At 45.6% G+C, this 19790-nt stretch overlaps 1 protein-coding gene and 1 long non-coding RNA gene across 6 annotated transcripts; both read right to left on the bottom strand.

The window, feature by feature from the left end:
- Nucleotides 1-633: 633 nt before the first annotated feature.
- On the bottom strand, nt 634-1198 carry LOC116540749. Its single transcript, XR_004264579.1, has 2 exons — nt 1039-1198; nt 634-868 (listed from the first exon to the last, which is right to left on the bottom strand). It is a non-coding gene; the product is annotated as an uncharacterized LOC116540749 (long non-coding RNA).
- Nucleotides 1199-6439: 5241 nt separating this feature from the next.
- On the bottom strand, nt 6440-18552 carry LOC116540697 (myeloid cell surface antigen CD33-like). Of its 5 annotated transcripts, none has more exons than XM_032264319.1 (7): nt 18324-18451; nt 17884-18261; nt 17400-17678; nt 17124-17171; nt 10640-10736; nt 10216-10297; nt 6440-6924 (listed from the first exon to the last, which is right to left on the bottom strand). In XM_032264319.1, exons 1-7 carry the CDS (start codon nt 18358-18360, stop codon nt 6763-6765), a joined length of 1083 nt encoding a protein of 360 aa, XP_032120210.1. In that variant the 5' UTR covers nt 18361-18451; the 3' UTR covers nt 6440-6762. The 5 variants fall into 5 exon arrangements, with proteins under 5 accessions (XP_032120210.1, XP_032120214.1, XP_032120211.1 ...); XM_032264321.1 differs by having other exon boundaries at nt 6723-6924; nt 10216-10361; nt 18324-18552; XM_032264323.1 differs by lacking the exon at nt 17884-18261 and having other exon boundaries at nt 18324-18468.
- Nucleotides 18553-19790: the final 1238 nt, after the last annotated feature.

Consider the following 19790-nt stretch of genomic DNA (forward strand, 5'->3'; position numbering starts at 1 on the left):
TATGCATTTCTGCTAGGTTTGCACCTATGAGTCGTTTGTAACCAGAGGAAACCTGTGCTGCTCCTGCCCCACCTCTGGCATCTGTAGGGCTGTCGCCTCCACCTACACTCACCCTTGCTCCCCAGGACGGGGCAGGTCCCTCAGCCGGTCGTGCCTTTACTGCCCCTGCACCCTGGATAGTAGCTTCCCATCTATGGGGTGAAGCCGCCTGGGGGTCTGAGCTGGGCGAGGCGGAGCCTGGAGGGGCACCCACCATGGGCAGGGGAGACAGAGGCAGGCACAGCCTGGCGGCGTCCAGGCTGAGCCAGCAGGGAGGACGGGGCTGTGGGAACCCAGCAGAGCGGGTGAGGATCCGCGGGCAGGTGGGACCGGTGAGCCGGGAGGTGAGAGATGGGCAGGGCTGCCTGAAAGGCAAGTTCATCCCAGAGCAGCGAGGAGGGCGCAGCTGAAGGCCGTGGGGGAAACAGCGTGAGAAAAAACAGGCAACACTCTGCCAGTAGTGAGGCTGTATCCCAGTGTGATGGTCACAAAAATATTGTTGAATAGCAAAAAGTGTTTCTGAAGTGTGCCGTGGGTAAAGTGTGAGAAAATAAAGCAGATTTCATCAAGACCAACAGAGTCCTCAGGGCTGGAGAGGAGCTTGGTTTTATGAACTTGCACAGGAAAGGCCTCGCTGAGAAGAAAATTGGTGCCCCAACGTACCTGGCACCGCCCTCGGCTGCTGATTGGCTCAAGACCTTAAAAGTCCTCGGAACCGGAAGTGGGAGGAGGGATTGCACCTTCAGCTTCTGATTGGCTCTGGCGGCTGTGCATCAGCCCCCAGAGGAACATGCCCATAGGGGAAAGCTCTATCTGCCTCACTGATTGGCTGCAGAGAAAGTTTCAAACTGCTGATTGTTGGCCAGGCATGAGGCAAGTGGGCTGAACCCAGGACAGCAGTGGAGCCTTCACCCTGCCTTCCCAGCTCGTAGCAGAGTATGCCTGGCGTCCCTGCCGTGCCTGGCCTGTGGGTGTCCCGGGCAGTCCGCCATGTGAGACCTGCATTGAGACTTTGCAAAGTCTGCTTCCAGGAAAGCGGAGCTCCCCTGTCAGTCAGGAGTCCCTCAGTCAGTAGATCCTTGGGCCGCCCTCAGGCCTGCGAGGCCCCCGAGCCCCTTGCTGCGTCCAAGGCCAATTCTGGATCAGTCCTGAGGCGAGGCCGCGGCGCATTCCTCAGCCTCCACCAGGCCAGTCACCTGCTCAGCCCGAGGGCAGCCAGCGGTCATCGCCCCAGTGAGGCGGCCCGTGAGGAGCTGAGGCTGGGACCAGCGCAGCGCCCGGCGAGTCAGCGTCAGTCCCGCGCCAGCCAGTTCCTCAGACAATCAGGTAACGCGCCCCCATGGCCTGCGCCGGCGAGCAGTTAGCTAAGCTCGTGCCAGTCAGCCTCTTACGAGGTCGGTCCCCTGTAAGGCACCCGGTCATTAGTCGCATGATTACTGTCTGTCTAGACCAGCTAATCGGGCTCACGCTGTGTCACTGGGTTCCCTGGAAACCCAGCCTTTATGTCAGTCATCCATAACCCAATCACTGATTGGCTGCAGCCCCCACCCACCCCTTGGCCCCCTTGGCCTCAGACATGTTCTTCATCCTCTCTGCTCCGGGGTCTAAGGAAATCTAAGTTTGAGTCTCTTCCCTGTGTCTCTTGCTCCCCTCTCTCTTCGTCCCCCTCTTCCTCCTTCCCTTTTGGGAAGGGGGTGGTGTCTGAGTCACCAGATGGCTCTTCAGCCAACAAAACTCTTTGATGTACATTCAAGGGACTCTTGTTCCCTCCTGCCAGGTCCCCTCATCAGCATACAAGTCCCCAGGAAGACACACTCCCCCGCCCCCGGGAGCTTCCTCAAGCAGCCCGGATTCTGGGCAGGAGGAGCTGGAAGATGCAAAGCGATGTTTCATGGGGGCTGAGACAGGCACAGGGAAGGACTTTCCAGACACTCCCAAGGGGCTCTCAGTATTTCCTGTGAGTCCACTCACATCTCTATGGGATTCTCAGAGCAGGACCAAGGGAAGGAACTTTAGGGGCAGAAGCTACTTAGGGGTGCACGTGGGCCTCCTGTGCTATCCTGTAACCTCAAAATCTACTTGTCTTTTCCCCCTGCTTCTCTACTCCCTCATCCTCTCAGGTGAGTTCATTTCCCTTTTCACTTGATTTGGTTTCATGTCTCTTTCCTGAGGCCCAGAGATGTTCCCACCTTCCCGAGAAAGCTCAATGGTTTTGTCCATTCTGCAGTAGTCTGTCTGAGTATGGATGCAACTGCTGCTCCAGGCATGGGCCATCACCCAGGGTCATGAGGCCAGGGACTTCTGGACGTTGGGCAGTAGGGACAAGTGGATTGTGACATCAGTGGGCAGGGGAGCTGGGTATTGAGAAGTGAAAGATCACTCAAATGGCAGAAAGTGGTTGCCAAGCATCATGAGCATTCCTGTTCTTTCTCTCTTGCTGGGACATTGGATCTTGTTGGCCTGAGAACCACAGCTCCAGTCTTCCCAAGACCAAAGTCCCATGGGAGGAGCCATTCCAGGACTCTGGATGGCTGATGTCCCATTTTGTGTGTCTGTAGTGTGAATGCATGAGTGTCCTTGGTATCTGTGGTGTATGTGTGTCCGTGTATTTGTGTGTGTTTGTGTGTGTGCCTGCAGCCTATATGTGTGTTAGAGGTGTGTGTACATCTGAGTTGTGTGTGTAATTGAATTTGTATGTGTCTGTATCTATATATGTGTATTTATATGTGTGTCAGTGTTCTTTGGGTGCATATCTGAGTTGTGTATGCATGCCTGTGTATGTTTGTGTCTGGTTGTGGTCTCCATATTTATGTATAAGGTATGTGTTTCTGTATCTGGTGTGTGTATGTGTACATATCTATATGAGATGTCAGTGTATCTGTTTGTGGTCTCCGTGTTTGAGCTTGTGTGTATTTGTGTATCTCTGTGTGCGGTCTCTGTGTGTGCATGTCTGAGTTGCATGTGTGTGTCTGTGTAACTTTAGGGGCAGCCTATGGTGTGTGTGTGTATGTGTGCATGGTCAAATGCAACTTTCTCAGGGATAACGTTCATAGACAACACATTGAAGAGTATAATTGTCCCATATTCTCTATGTATCTTTCCTGTGGGTTAGGAGGGAAGAGTGTTTGGGACTCAGCGACCATAGTGTCCCCATGTTTGGCCCTTCCCTTCAGGCTCCCATGTCCACAATCATCTTTGTCCTGAGGGAGAAAGGAACCCATCCGTCGTTCTCTAGTGGCCTCTAACCTTGCTAGTAAGACCAGCAGTGATGCCAGAGTCCTGAAAGGGCTGGCTCTGGGGATGACCAGCTAGTGAGTTGCATTCTGGGGTTTGGGGGATTCAGATAAGGAGTTATTATGGGGAGGGGCCTGATGATCTGGTGCAGTAGATTGTGAGAGGCCATGGGTGAGGAGAGAGCCAGCCCCAACGTAGGCACTCCTAAGCAGACTGGGGACCAGAAAACAAGGCACATAGGTACGTTAGAAGGGCATGAAGTTCCTGTTTATACGTCTCAGGGCTCTACCAGCAGAGCCCAAGCTTCCTGCCTCTTCATGACTCTGGGGCTCAGGGTAGCCTGGGCAAGAAAGAAACTGTAGGAAAAGGAAAATACTGTCCCAGATTGAAAAAGTGAAAATCAACCCAGTTGGATAAAGAAAAATAGCCAGGAAGTTACTGAGGCCGAGTGGGAGGACATCTACAATATTAAAAAGGAATCTTATTTCTCTCAAGGTCTTGTAATAGCTGTAAAATGCCATGAGGATTTTCTGTAAATGATTAATACTTTCTCACCAAAGATGCCCTGAAACCAGCTTTGTTATTCCCATTTAGTTACTGGGATTACCCATGTATCCCATCCTAGTCCCAGAGCTGTACCAATCTCTAGTTAATGCCCATATGGAGTGAGAAGCCCAAGTCTGAGGATGAAAGCACACCCTAGAGGGTCTCAAACACCGCTGACTAGCCACATCAACCTAGGATGTCACCAGACCCTTCCCTGGGCTCCTGCTACCTCTGCACTGGAGTCTTATCGAGGCTCTGCCCCATACCTCCCAGGGATGATGCTCCACCCACCAGAAAACACTCTGGCCCCTGAGAAGACCCAGGCAGGGGAGCTGTCACTGTCTGTGACTATTTGGACTCAGATACTTCCCAACTCTGCAGAAGGGCTTGACCCCAGAGGTTGGGGTCTCAGTCCTAGCCCAGGAAGGCAAAGGGGTGGGAAGCATCCAGACCTGCTTTAGAGGGATGAATGGAGTCAGGGGTGGGGCAGACAATCAGGAGTGGATGGTGCTGGGCTCACTTCTCTGGCTCCTTTTCCTACTCCTCCTATTTCCTGACAATGTCCCTCATAAGAACGATGTCTGTCTGTCTGCCTCTCCTGGCTTAGCCACAGGGAAGAAGGATGTGCTTGCTAAGTAAGCCCCTCTGTTTACTAATCTCTGCATTGTTTCTTTAAATATCTTGCTTCATACCAGACACATGCACACACACACACACACACACACACACACACACACACCAGCTCTGGAAGTGAAGGGGTAGACTTCGCATTTGATAAAGGAGAAAATCAGACTTTCTGACTTGATCATTTTCTCCAGTTCTGCCCACTAGTCCCAGTGTCACTGAGCAGAAGAAGAGAGTCTCAGGCCTAATGGTGAAGGATAGCACTTCATGGCCACTTATTTCTGGCTCAAACTGATCCCCTTTTCTGGTAATGTGGGACTCACCTGATGTTGAGGGACTCCCCTTTTACCCAGGAGAGGATGAACCTAGGGAGCTCACCTAGCTGCCTTCTGCTGCTGGATTAGGGGCTGGGAAATGGTGGGGCAGGGTATCCTTTCTCAATGAGGAGAGATGCAAGATACCTGGCCTCTGTGTTGTTCCTCCAGTCCTGGGGTCCTAAAGTAGTCACATTCTTCTTACCTCTGATCAGTTCTCCTTTGGTGTCCCTTGGACCATTTACAGGATTTATAGTTGTGCTTAGAGGGGAGGAGCAGGGACAAAATGAGTCGACGTTATCTTGTCTGCTCCAGAAGTCTGTCATCTTTTCATGGTGTAATAGATAGGTTGATTGGTATCACCAGCCTGTCATGACCATAGAAAGACATGTGACTCAGCCGTTCCTTCTGGGATAAGGGAGTGGGGGTTAAGCATCAAACTTTTTTTTTTTTTTTTTTGATACAGATGCTCTGTCCCCCAGGCTGGAGTGTAGTGGCGAGATCTTGGCTCACTGCAACCTTGCCTCCCAGGTTCAAGTGATTCTCACGCCTCAGCCTCCTGAGCAGCTGGGATTACAGGTATGTGCCACCACACCCGGCTACATTTTGTATTGTTAGTAGAGACGAAGTTTCACTATGTTGGCCAGGCTGATCTCAAACTCTTGACCTCAAGTGATCCGCCTGCCTAAGCCTCCCAAAGTATTGGCATTACTGGTATGAGCCACTGTGCCAGGCCCACACATTGTTTTAAGCAATACCAGAATCTTCCATTTGTTTATCTAAGGGTCATTATGAGCTTATGGCATAATGCTTTCACTCCTGTCATGGTTTGGGTGCTGCTGATGAATTTGGGGCTGGTTTTCTCAAACTGATTTTTATCTTTTTAATTAGACTTTTTAGGAGGATGATTGTGAGTTTCCTTTTGCACATCTACCTTGGAGGTCATTTGGAAGGATGAGATGTTAGCCCAATAATGACATGGTGACAGCCTTTCCTGGAGGAGGAATGTAGATGCAAACAGAGAGGGAGGAATGCATCAGAATGGGGTCCATAGAGTGTAGGATATGGCAATGGAAGAGTAGACTGGGTGAGAGTCAGAGCGACATAGAATAGAGGTCAGCACACTATAGCAGGTGGGCTGCCTGTTTTTGTAAATAGCATTTTGTTGTAACACAGCCATATAATTCATTTGCAGATTGTCTGTGGCTGCTTTGGTGCTACAATGGCAGAGTTTAATAGTTGCAACAGAGACGATTTTGCTTGCAAAACTGAACATGTTTACTATCTGGCCCTTTGCTAATACTGGTTGACCATCTCTGACTTAGAATGTCACATTAGAATGTCATTCTTGTGGGCTGGGGATCTAGGGAAGTATTTTGACTATGGTCAGCTCTGAGTTTTAGAAAATTTCCCAAATGCTAATATGTGATTTTCCTTGTAGCAGGACATAAAGAAAGCAGAAATCTGAGTAGGAGACAGGTGGGATAGAAAGGGAAGATTCAGGAGTGGAGAGAGATGATGTTGGAGGGCAAGTCAGGGAAGACATGTATGGTGGTGTTTTGACCAGCAAGTGCGATGGACATGTTGCTGATATAATTTCAGGGATCAAAGGTCACTAATGCCTTCTGTTCAAGGGGGAAGGAACCAGTATGCGTCAAACTCTCACTGCACCAGGACTGGCATTTTTCATGCGTGCTTTTATTTAATGCTCACAGGATCCCTATGAGATAGGACTTCTTGCACCTATTTCACAGAGAAGGAAATGGAGACATGGAAGGTTAAGGAGCTTGTGTGATATCATACACTTTGTAAATGAAGGAGCACAGATTTGATTCCAGCACTCTCTAGTGACAAAGTCTAAGATGATGACATTATAGCAGGAAACTCACAGAATGTCTATAAACCCATTGCCTGCAGGGTGTTAAATCTCTAAGAATTAGCCTTTGGTCCCTGACCCATAGAGGATGTGAATCTTCTAGCTGAGGCTGATGCTTTTGTGGGTTCTTCAATGGGTCCTGACCTCTGAGTATTCCGTGGAGGTGTCCTTGGAAGGATTCATCCCATGAAAGCTGAGGGAAGCATAATGCAGCTCTTCGTCCATCCCCACAGTAGGGGCGGCACAGTAGGTTTCAGTGGGGCCATGTAACTTGGACTTCCTCTGGTGTTCCTTATGGAGAGAAAAGAAGGGGGTTAGAGCAGGGCAGTAATGAGGGGGGCCGGGAGAAGGTAGAGAGGGTCAATGAAGTAAATTTGACTCTGACAGAATATTTATTCATTTATTTATTCATTTAGTTCATTCTTTCATCAAATGTTTATTAAGCCTCCACTTATTCATTATCTAACAGTTGTAGCATGTATTGATTGATTCCCAGTTCTCTTGAATACACACACGGACCAATGTGGAAAAATTCTGGGCAGCTACATTGACATCATCTTTAGCATCCATAATTTTATCCATTTCACAGACCAGGAAACTAGGTCTCAGAGAGTTTAGGTAATTCCCAAGGTCACACATCTGTTGACCCTGAACTCAGTCCCAGATCTCTGGGACCTCCTACACAAAACAGGGGACATTGTATCATGGGAGACACAAGAGCAGATGCTGGAGAAATGGCAAGTCTACAGGGTACTACCATTTTCTTCTGCAGGCCCATTTCTTGGTTCTAGATATGGTGCAGTGTTTCTCAAAAGTGTCCTTCAACTCAGTTTCTGCTTCCTTTCCTCCCATTCTGTCTTGAACTCTCTCTAGTTGAGATCTTCCTCCAGCAAAAAATCAGATCTGCTTTGCTGTCGTACTACTTAGCTACATGCAAATAGTCATTTCTCAAACTCTGTCTTAACCAGACTTACCAGCACTTGAAACAAATGACCAATCTCTCCTCCATGAAGCTCCATCTCCCCTTGGCCACCAACACTAGAGCCTGCACTTTCTTGGTCATTGGCTCCTACTCAGTTGCCACTCATTCTCAGCTTTCTCACCATTTACACCTCATCTCCCTAACATTAAATGCTGGAGGGTTCCAGGGGTATGGTCCCCTTCTCTTCTTTGTAGATTCATCCACTATTGGTTGTTGCTATGGAAGCCCTCAACCTCTGTGTCTCCCATGGAGACCCCTCTTCTGAGCTCCAGACACTTGCCTGCTACTTGTCGTTTCCACTTGGATGTCTCAGAGGCACCTGAAACTTACAGTAACCAAAATAATGTTTGCTATACACTTGAAAATATACTTCTCCTTCAGGGTTGGCAATTTTAATCATTGGCAATTTGATATTTTAAGTTTGAATACTGCGTAAATCACATGAACATCATATTTGGCATCTATAGACATCTATGAAATCTATGGAGTCTTCTTAGGCATCTATGACATCTGTGATATCTGTGGACCCGTGACATCTGAGACAGCTATCAAGCAGAGGTTGTGAGCTATCTTTGCTCATGCCTTGCATGCACTCCATCACTCCATTTACAAATATTGTTGACTCCACCTTCAAGGTGTATCTGGAACCAAATTTTTCTACATCAGATTCATCATTCTTAGTTGGAACTAAGTCTGAGTCAGTCATCTCTTGGTTTGATTTTCTGTGTATCCTCTATTCTGGTATCTTCTCTTCTGTTCTATGTACTAGAATTTCTCATGGAGCAGCCAGAGTGACTCCCACTAAAATGAGTGTCCGTTCATGTCACTCTTCTGCTCTAAAAGCATAAATAACTATAATGAACTTAGGACCCTGCAATATTTGCAGCTTCTATGTCTCTTCAACTTCATTTCCTACCTGCAGTTGCTCAGTCCACAGCCCACACCCAACATGTAACTCTGCCTTATCCACACTGTCTTAACTGTTGTTTCTCTAAAACATCAGCTGTGCTCCAGCCTCAGAGCCTTGCTGCTCCCTCGATGATTCTCTAGTGCTCGCACTGTACTCCTTTTCTTCCTGGAGGTGTTGGCTCAAAGGCTACTCTTTGGCCTTTAGGACTGTCTAATCCATTCTCCCATTTCATTTCTTTCCATAGCACTTACTTCATGCCTATTTCATGTATATTTGCACTACTTATTTGTTCATTATTTTCATACCTTTCACCAATTGATGTAAGCCCCTGATAGGAGGAATATTTTATATTTGTAAAATATGTGTTTATAAAACTGGCACAAGGACCTACAACAATTGACAAATGGTATTATATAGATATTTGCAGAATGAATGGGTGCTTATTGACCCTGTGTTCAAAAACTTTACTGTGGTGTTCACTTTAGTCAGAGTTAAATTAAAAAAAAAATCAGAGCTTGAAGGATGCACTGGAGTTGGGCAGGTAGCTATTAGGAATTTGAGGAGGAGGGGACAGCTCAGCAATGATTCTGAGATGAAAAACCTTGCTCCGCTTGAGGTGATTGAGTGGCTAATGTTGGGGGAGCATAGTGCTGATGGTGATTCTGGTTTTCCTGCCCCAAATGCCAGACCAAGTTGTTGGAATGCCGGTCTTTCAGCAGTATGGAGAAGAAGTGCATTTCAAACTTGGAAATGATGAGACAATTACCTTTTATGGAGCTAATGTTCTGGAGAGGAGAAATGGGAGATAAGGCTGTAGCAGAATAAGGAGTGGGAGGGTATCTTGGCTCAGAAGGAGTGGTTGTGTTAAGCTGTGTCCAGAGGAAGCTCAGACATGCATCGTAGCATACTGGCACAGGAAGAAGAGATAGAGAACTGGGGCAGAAGGGGGCCAGGTCTGTGGCTGGTTAATGGGGACAAGAGTGCCGTCAGTGAGATGGAGAACCCATCAAGAGAAATATGTTTAGGGGTGTGTCAACCAAGTGTTTCTGATGTTTTGACATCTGGGGCATTGCTGACCCTCGAGAGGCTGCCTCTCCCAGGGATAGTAGATTTCTAGAGATGATAAAGGACTTGCTTACAAGTGTACCTTTCATGTGCAAACCAGTCAATCTAAAGCCCACACTACTGACTGGATCTTTTATTGAGCCACACTCCAGGCCACAATCCTCCTGCCCTAATTAACCAGGGCCACATACAAGACAACTAGAGACAAACCCTATACTCCAGAGTCTGCTGAAATTGTTCAAGGTAGCCAATTGTAAACCCGCCTAGCTTGCTTATCCTGTCTTGTCCATTCTTTTCCATGAAAGCCACAATAAAAGCTCTTGTCCCATTTTCCCTTTGCCCCCTCTGCTTCCTGACTGACCCTGGTGCTTCTCTACATGGATTTGCGTGGTGTGGCATGCCCTCTCCTCTTGGGAATGGTGAATAAGAAACTACCTTTCCAGTGGCCGTCATCTCCTGATCTGTTGGCCTCAACATACCTGAATAAAATTAAAACCTGCAGTGTTAAACAGGAGGAAAGACAATGAGCTCAGTTCTGGAAATGCTGAATGGGGCATGTCTGTGGGCCATCTTGGGAGGAGGTGTCTGCAGGGCAGACTGGATGTCAGGATACCCCATCACTCACCAGGGAGGCTGGCACTCTGGCAGGGTAGGTGTCATTCCTGCCCATTGCTGTCCTGGCTGCTTTCCTCCTGTGGATCTTCACTCTGATGGAAGACACCAGGGTCTTTGAGCCTGGTTTTCTCAGGCTGTAGGGCCATTGTTATGAGTCTGGAATGAGGGACTTTGGCAGGTAAGGGGTGGGATTAATCCATAAGCCTTCAAACAAGACTTAGTAACAAGGTCTCCTTCTACCTCCCACTTCTTGGACATCTGAGACCAGAGGCCTAGAATAGACCCATGCCTAGCCCAGTGGCTTCAGGCTGGATTCTGTACACCCACCTTACTCCCTGCCCTTTCTCCAGCCCTCACAGCCCCTCCAGGACCCTTCTACACCAGGTCCATCCTCTTCACCTCTGGCCCACACCTGACCCAGAGAAAATGCTCACATGAAGAAGATGAGGCAGAGACAAAGAATGAGCAGGGCTGTGACACCAGCTCCTCCGATGGCCCCCTGAACCACTCCTGCTCTGGTCTCTTGTTTCCCTGCAGATAAAAAAGACTTAGGGTGAACTCTAATCTTGATAAATAGGTATGTGTCTCCTCCTCTCCAGCATGTAGAGAGGGTGTCTTCACCTCCAAAATGGGATTCAGCTCCTAGATCTTCCTACTCATCATGGGACATCAATATAGACCGTGACCATGAGATAAAGCACACAGTGCACCTAACACCTCTTGTTCAGCCCTCTCTTTCCGGTGCACAAGGCACCATCTCTTCTAGCAGCCAGGTACCTCTCCATCCTGGGTTTCTCTGAAATGGACCTCAGAAATAGCCACTGAAGTACTGTGAAGCTCTGAGCCTCTTTGGGGTGGTGGGGGGAGACAGAGAGAGAGAGAGATTGAGAGCACAAGCACTGGAATGCTGATAGGCCTTGTCTCTTCTTTCTTCCCACTGACCCCATCACTCAGGGTCAAAGGTGGTCCTTTTGGCCTTCAAAAGAGCCTGGAAGCAGGGTGGGGCAGGGAGGTGATTCTCAGACCTTTGGGTCAGACCCAGGCAGTTCTCCTGGACCTGCCTGTCTGTGCCTTCTAGATCCCAACACTCAGAGTCAGAGGCGTGTCTCTGAGCATCATCTGTCAACAGTTTGATGACCACTACTGAGGGAACTATTCCTGCCTTTGCTGAGCTTACTGTCCTGTGAGGGACCAGATGCCATTATTAATTGGAATAGGGCAGTGGAGAGAGCATTGGTCTTTGGAACAGAGGTCATGGCTAAGGGTTGAGTTATGGACAGTAGAAAAAAAATGCCCTAAAGCGATTTTTAGGGAAGTGTGATTATTCTATATGATACTTTTGTGATAGATTCATGTCATTATACATTTTTAAAAAATCTGTAAAATGTACAACACCAGGAGTGAACCCTAATGTAAACTATGGGCTTTGGTTGACAATGGTATGTCAGTATAGGCTTATTGATTGTAACAAATGTATCACTCTGATGGGGAGTGCTGATGGTGGGGGAGACTATGTGTGGGGGTAGAGGGTATATGGGAAGTCTTTGTACCTTCTGCTCAATTTCTTCTGTGAACTTTACACATGAAAAATAAAGCTCATTTAAAAATGCTCCCAAGATGTTCACTGACTAGAAGATTCCACTCAGTTTTGCTCTGAAACTAACACTACTCTAAAAAATAAAACCTATTAAAAATGCCCCCATCGGAGCAAAATGGCTGACTAGAGGTACCTGGAGCTCATCCTCCCCTGTGGCTCCCGGACAGGAAAGGACCAAGGCAATGAATAAACAGCAAAGATTTGAGTGGTGTGTCAAAGGGAGAGTACTGTAATACAGCAGGGCAATGGAGAGTTACCTGTGGTAATTGGAAGCCCAAGAGGGCAGCATCGAGGCACCCAGCCTTTGCAGCTCCATCTCCACAGCCCAGATTGGTTTGTCCCAGAGACAAGAAGGATTTCCCCTTATAGGGAAATAATAAACAAGAATCCAACCAATCCCCAGTGCCACTGCAGATCCCTACATTCCTTACTACTGGTGAATCCTACAGTCTTCATAAGCTCCGAGCACAGTTGGAAGAGCTGCCAGGAATTCATGCAGCTGCATGGTTCTGGATTAGGAGCACATGGTGTGCACTCCCAGCTCCCTAACCAACCCCTGTGGGCAAGCTGCTGCAACATAGCACTACCTTGAGACCACAGCCATCTCTGGAATATACCTCCTCCGGGGGCCAGTGGCCATGCACCGCTTCATCATTGTAACTACATCTTCATTCCCCTAAGCCTGCACTAGTGGCTGAATACCACAATTAGATCTGCATGGAGCCTGAGCCCAGGATTGGCTGTGACTCTGGTCCTGAACAGCAGGGAAACCAGCCCCTGCTACCTGTAATTCCAGCCAGAGGAACAGTCTTATAGTCCCACTCAAGGTGAACACATAATTGAGTTGGCCAAGCTACTGTACACACTCTCCTGAATGGGAGAGGCCCCTGACATAACAAAGAGCTGATACATCCCTAGGCTGGGGGAGAGGTTATGTGCCCACACACAGGCCCTGAGAGACATGCCTCTGGCCTGCCCAAAGGCCACTATCCCACAATTAGGGCCTGAGAAACAGCCTTGTGGGCCAGCCCTTTAGACATAACCCCAGGCAGATTGAGCAGCTGTGTGCTTGCCTTCTAGTCCTGAAAAACAGCCCCATGGTCTACCACTGGCTGGTACACGTTCTAGGCCAGCCGAGCAGTCGTACACCCATATCCCAAACCCTAGATAAAGCTCTGAGTGCTGCTTCTAGCAAAAACACACCTAGGCCAGCCAAGAAGTCATTCAACTTCATCCCAGCCCTGCAAAACAGCCATGTTGGCACCTCCAGCAGACGTACCCCAGGTCAGCCAAGTAGTGGGACACCTGTGTCCCATTGTTTTAATTCATGACTTGAAAGAGAAATTAAACAAAAAGATGTAATATCCAAGCAGAAATCCTCAGCTGAGAACTCAATAAATGAAATAAAAAATGAAGTACTCCACAATCGAGAGCTTCAACAACAGACTAAGCCAAGCAAAAAAAAAAAAATAATTTCTGAACTTGACAGATCTCAAATAACACGGGCAGGTAAAAACAAGAGACTAAAATAGAATGAAGAAAGCCTACAGGATTCACAGGACACAATCAAGCAAGTATTCACATTATGGGATTTCCAGATGGAGAAGAGAATGGAAAAGGTGTAGAAAACATATGCTACATCAAATAACAGGTGAAGACTTCCCAAGCCTTGGGAACTAGAAGGACATTGGGTTCCAGGAAGCTCAAAGTACCCTCAAAATATTCAACCCAAACAAGTCCTCTCCAATGCTCATTATGCCAAATTGTCAAAAGTCAAGTAAAGAGTTGTAAAAACAGCAAGGTGAAAGTGTCTAGTGACATATAGGATTATTCTTATTCTAACAGTGAGTTTCTCAGCAGTAACATTATAGGCCAGGAGAGAATGGGATGTCATACTCAAAGTACCGAAAGAAAAAAAATTTAGCAGTCAAAAATACTATACTAATGAAATGAAAAGTTGGCTTTTTGAAAAAATAAATAAAATTGATAATCATTAGCTAGACTAAGAGACAGAAGACATAAATGAATAAAATCACAAGTGAAAAAGAAGATGTCACAATGGTTACCACAGAAATACACAAGATCATTAGACACTACTATGAACAATATGCCAATAAATATGAAAGTCTAGAAGAAATGGTAAGTTTCTGAACACATATAATCTACCAAGATTGAAACAAGAAGAAATAGAAAACCTCAACAGGCGAATAACAAGTAATGAGATTGAATGAATAATAAAAGTTCTCCCAACAAAGAAAATTGCAGAGCTAGATGGTTTCAGTGCTAAACTTTACTGAACCTTTAAAAAAATAAAATAACACCAACTCTTCTCAAATGACACCAAAACCAGAAAGGAGACAATAAAAAAAAGAAAACTACAGGCCAATATCCTGATGAACATAGATGCAAAAATATTTAACAAAATACCAGCAAATTGAATCCAACGATACATCGAAAAGATAATACAGCATGATAAAGTGGGATTAATCCCAAAAGGCAAGAATGATTCAACATATGCAAATCAATAAATGTGATACATTATGTCAATGGAATGAAGGACATAAACCATGTGATCACCTAAATAGTTGTAGAAAAAAAGCATGTGATATAATTCAATATTGCTTCATGATAGAAACTCTCAATAAATTAGGTACAGATGGAAAGTACCTCAACACAAAAAAGGCCATATATGACAAACCCATGGCTAACATCACACTGAAGGCAGAAAAGCTGAAAGCTTTTCCTCTGGGAACTGGATATCCACTTTTACCACTCTTATTCTACATAGCACTGAAAGTCCTACCAGAGCAATTAGGCAAGAGAAAGGAATAAAAACCATCCAAATTGGAAAGCAGGAAGTTAAATTGTCTCTGCAAATGACATGCAAAAACCTAAAGACTTGGCCAAATGCAGTGGCTCATGCCTGTAATCCCAGAACTTTGGGAGGCCAAGGTGGGCAGATTGTTTGAGGCCAGGAGTTCAATACCAGTCTGGCCAACATGGTAAAATTCCATCTCTTAAACAAAACAAAACAAAAAAACTACCAAAAAACCCTGAAGACTCTAGCAAATAAAACCTCCTAGAACTGACAAATGAATTTAGTAAATTTGCAGGATACAAAATCACTGTACAAATATCAGTTCCATTTCTATACACAGACAATGAACTAGCTGAAAATAAATCACAAGGGCAATCACATTTACAATAGCTATAAGAGAATGAAGTATACCTAGGAATAAAGTTAACCAAGGAGGTGACAGACCTCAAGAAGAAAAACTACAAAACACTGAGGAAATAAATTGGAGAAGATACAAACAACTGGAAAGACATTCCATACTCATGGATCAGATGAATTAATATTGCTAAAATGACTATACTACCTAAATAAACCTACAGATTCAAACCAGGCTCTATCAAAATACCAATGTCATTCTTCACAGAATTAGAAAAAAATCTTAAAATTCACATGGAACCAAAAATAGCCTGAATAGTCAAAGCAATCCTAAGCAAAAAGAACAAAGCTGGAGGCATCACACTACCAATTTCAAAGTACACTACAAAGCTGCATTAACCAAAACAGCATGATATGGGCAAAAAGCAGATACATAGACCAATGAAACAGAATAGAGAAGACAGAAATTAACCTACTACTACAGCCAACTGAATTTTAACGAAGGCATGAAGAACACTCATTGAGGAAAGAGCAGTCTCTTCAATAAATTATGCTGGGAAAACTGGTGCCATATACAGAATAATGCCACTAGACTTATACCTCTCATCCTGTACAAAAATCAATTCAAAATGGATCAAAGACCTGAATATAAGACACAAAAATATAAAAGTACTAGAAGAAAACATAGGGGAAATGCTTTAGGACATTGGTGTGGAAAAATATTTTATGAATAAGACCTCAATAGCAGAAGTAACAAAAGCAAAAGTGAATAAATGAGATGATATCAAGCTAAAAAGCTTGTATGCAATAAAGGAAACAATCAACAGAGTGAAAAGGCACCTACAGAATAGGAGAAACTGTTTGCCAGTTGTTCATCTGACAGGTGATTCATATCTAGAATATATGAGGAACTCATACATCTTGATGGCACAGAAAACCCCAATCTGATTAAAAAAATGGGTAAATTACCTGAAACATTTCTCAAGGGATGATATACCGATGGCTAACAAGTGTATAAAAAATGTTTAACATCACCAATCAACAGGGAAATGCAAATAAAAACCACAATGAGGTAACATCACCCCAGCTGGGAGGACTGTGATAAAAAGATGAAAATTAACAAATGCTGTTGAGGATGTAGCGAAGTGGGAACTCTTATATACTTTTGGCCAGAATGTAAACTAATATAACCAATATGGAGGAAGAGTATGGAAGTTTCTCAAAAAACTACAGATGGAGCTACCATATGATCCAGCAATTCTACTGGGCATTTATACAAAGAAAAGGAAATCAGTATATTGAAAAAATGTCTGTACCTCCATGTTTATTGCAGCACTATCCACAATAGGAAGATATGAAATCAACCTAGGTGTCATTCAACAACAGGTGAATGAATAAAGAAAATGTGGCATATATACATAGCGGATTATCATTCAGCCATAAAAAATAAAGAAATCTTGTTATTCATTATAACATGGTTTGAGCTAGAGGACATTTTGTTAAATGAAATAAGCCAGGAACAGAAAGTTAAATACTACATGTTCTCACTTATAAGCAGAATCAAAAGAAGTTGATTTCATAGAAGTGAAAAGTAGAACAGAGAATAGTAAGGACTGGGAAGGTTAGGGGAACAATGACAGGGAAAGAAATTTGTTAAAGGATACAACATTACACCTGGAAAGGAAGAATAAGTTCTCGTGTTCTATACCACTGTAGGTTGACTATGGTTAACAATAATATGTAGTTTCAAATAGCTAGAAAGAGGAAATTGAATGTTCCCAATACAATGAAATGATAAATGTTCAAGATGAGGGATATGCCATTACCCTGATCTGATTACCATACATTATTAGTATTGAAACATCATTATGCAATCCATAAATATGTACTATTATTATATATATCAACTAAAAATAAAGTAAAATACCCCAAGACATTCAGTGACAGGAGTGAGATAAAGAGCATTATTTGGATGGGGAAGGAAGAAGTTGCTAGTCATTTCCAAATATCCTTATCCAAGGTGCCTGGTGTCTGTCTACCTGTGTCTAACTACAGGCTTTGCCTCTGAACATTTGACTCAGAAAGTCCAGATCTGACCAAACCTGACACAATGCCAGTAACAGCCCCAGGCAGGGAGGCTCCTTCTTACCTGGGCCATCTGCTAGACAGATACCAGTGGTTGGGTTATGTGGAGCATCTAGGAGAGGAAGAGAGGGTTTCCTTCATTTGTGGGTAGGGGATGAAATAAGGGTAGACATTTGCCCTTACTCCTACCAGAAGCCGCAGAAATGCAGAAGGGACAGGGCTTATGTCCTTCTAGCTCCCAAACTTGGCCAGGCTTCCAGGACACTAAATGTCCCCAGCCCCAGCCCATCCTGTCTCCCCTGCACCCTCAGAGACCACAGCATCCTGGCCCAGCACTTACAGGTGACATTGAACTGGATGGTTCTCTCTGTGGTCACAGCAGCTCCGGGGAACTTCACCTGACAGGTGAGGTTGGTGCCATGGTCCTGGGGCCGTGGGGTGATGATGAGCACGGAGGAGTGGGTAGTCCTGGGGCCCAGGGAGGTGGGGGCAGCTGACATCCAGGAGAAGATGGGGGGTGTTCCCTGCTCACAGGCCCAGGGCACAGAGCAAGTCAGGTTTTTGGAGTGGCCAGGGTCTAGGGGTCCAGGGATGAGGATATTGGGCCTGTGGGCCAAGTCTGATGAGGAGAAAGCAGGGGATGCAAGATCAGGAGGGAGGGTCCAGGTGAGGCCCTGAGAGAAGATGAAGCCCTGGTCAAGCTCCCCCTGTAAGCATGACAGGCTTTACTCCTAAACCCCTCCCAGTATCGGGGTTCCATCCCAGCCCTGCCCTGCAGTACCCTTCAACTCCCCTTGTGGCCACTTCTGGAGCCCGTGCCTCACCTGTCACATGCACAGAGAGCTGGGTGAATATGTAACTGTATTTGGTACTTCCTGTCTCTATCCGAAAGAAGTATGAGCCATTGTCCCTCCTCCTGGCATCTATGATGCTCAGGGTGCAGTTGTTCTTCCTGGGATCCCCAAGAAGGCGGAATCGGCCCTGGGTCTCCTCCTGTACTTCTCGATCTGGGTTGTTTGTGGCCACTGGAGAGTCCAGGGATACAGTGGCTCCTTTCCCGAACCAGTAACCATAAACTGGGTTATTCCTGAGGTAGGAGGGTGGGAGGGAGAAAGTGCAGGACACGAGGACGCACAGACCCTCCTGCACTGTCACTGAATCCTGCACTTTCAGCCAGAATCTTGAATCCTTAGCCAGGGCCCCTGTGGGGAAATGAGGATCAGCTTGGCCCAGCCCCATGACCCCTCTCCCCACAGCCACTCACCTGCCCACAGCAGGGGCGGCAGCAGCAGCAGTGACATCTTTGAGGCAGAGACCTCCTGGGCTCCCTGTGTGAGCAGAGAAGAGGAAGGAAGTGGAGGGGAAGGGCTGCAGAACTGAAAGGGAAGCTGGGGAGGAGCAGGAGACCTCAACCCCTGCACAGAAGAGGAACCTCAGACCCACACGTGTTCAGAGCTCATTTCCTCCACACACATTGGACAGATCCCTCATGGGCCAGAGATGCCAGAGATCTGCCTAGAGAGGGGAGGAAATGAAGCAGAACCTGAGTCTTGCCTCCCAGGAGCACCAGAGCCTGGACCAATACCTCTGGTGACATCGGAGTTTCACTCTTGTTACCCAGGCTGGAGTGCAATGGCGTGATCTCTGCTCACCACAACCTCTGCCTCCTGGGTTCCAGCAATTCTCCTGCTTCAGCCTCCTGAGTAGCTGGGATTATAGCCATGTGCCACCATGCCCAGCTATTTTTTGTATTTTTAGTAGAGACGGGGTTTCACCATGTTGACCAGGATGGTCTCGATATCTTGACCTCGTGATCCACCCGCCTCGGCCTCCCAAAGTGCTGGGATTACAGGTGTGAGCCACCGCGCCCGGCCTTGGTTTTTCATTTTACTCTGTGAGGCAGATCCTCAATGCCTAAGACATAATAGTATTTGCAACCATATACAGGTAAAATCTCTATACACAGTAGTATCTAGATAAATGTTCATTCCTCCTGCTTACCATAGAGAGCTGTTTTCATCCTCTTTTTATATATAAGGAATTGAGTCCCCAATAAATAATATCTTGCTGTATATTATTTTTAAATAAAGTATATGCATATAATAGAATATCCAGTATATTTACTTTTAACAGTAAGAAATTATACCATGTTCATGGACTAGAGGGTTATATGACTATGTGAGTCTTATTGTGTTTGTTTAATGAACAAGGTATAATTTACTAATGAACTAGGTATAATTTACTAATGAACTATAATGAGCTAGGTATAATTTACTTGAAATAATGTGCACCCACTTGAAGTGTTTGTTTCCATGAGTTTTGACAAGTGTATACAGCCCTATTGTGACTGCCACAATAATATACACAACATTTCTACTACACCAAGGGCTTTACCTAACCTCTTTGTAGTTCATCATTCGCACTTCTTGTGCCAGGCAACCACCAATATGCTCTCTCTCATGGTGTGTCACTTTTGCCTATTTCAAAATTTCCTAGGAAGGAATGTACTTATCTGTGTCTGTATTTCTGACACTGAGCATATTTTTTGAAACTGAACTAAGTTGTATGTACCTATAGTTCACAGTGTGATATTGCTAAATAGCATCCCATTATATGGATATACTATAGTCTTATATTTATTCACCTATTGATAGACATTTGAGACTTCCCCATTTTTTCACTAATGATACTCACACGGAAGTCTTTTTATAGACATATTTTTATCCTCACG

The sequence above is a fragment of the Sapajus apella genome, unplaced genomic scaffold, assembly GCF_009761245.1.
Source record: "Sapajus apella isolate SASKATOON/1434 unplaced genomic scaffold, GSC_monkey_1.0 scaffold144, whole genome shotgun sequence".
Lineage (NCBI taxonomy): Eukaryota > Metazoa > Chordata > Mammalia > Primates > Cebidae > Sapajus > Sapajus apella.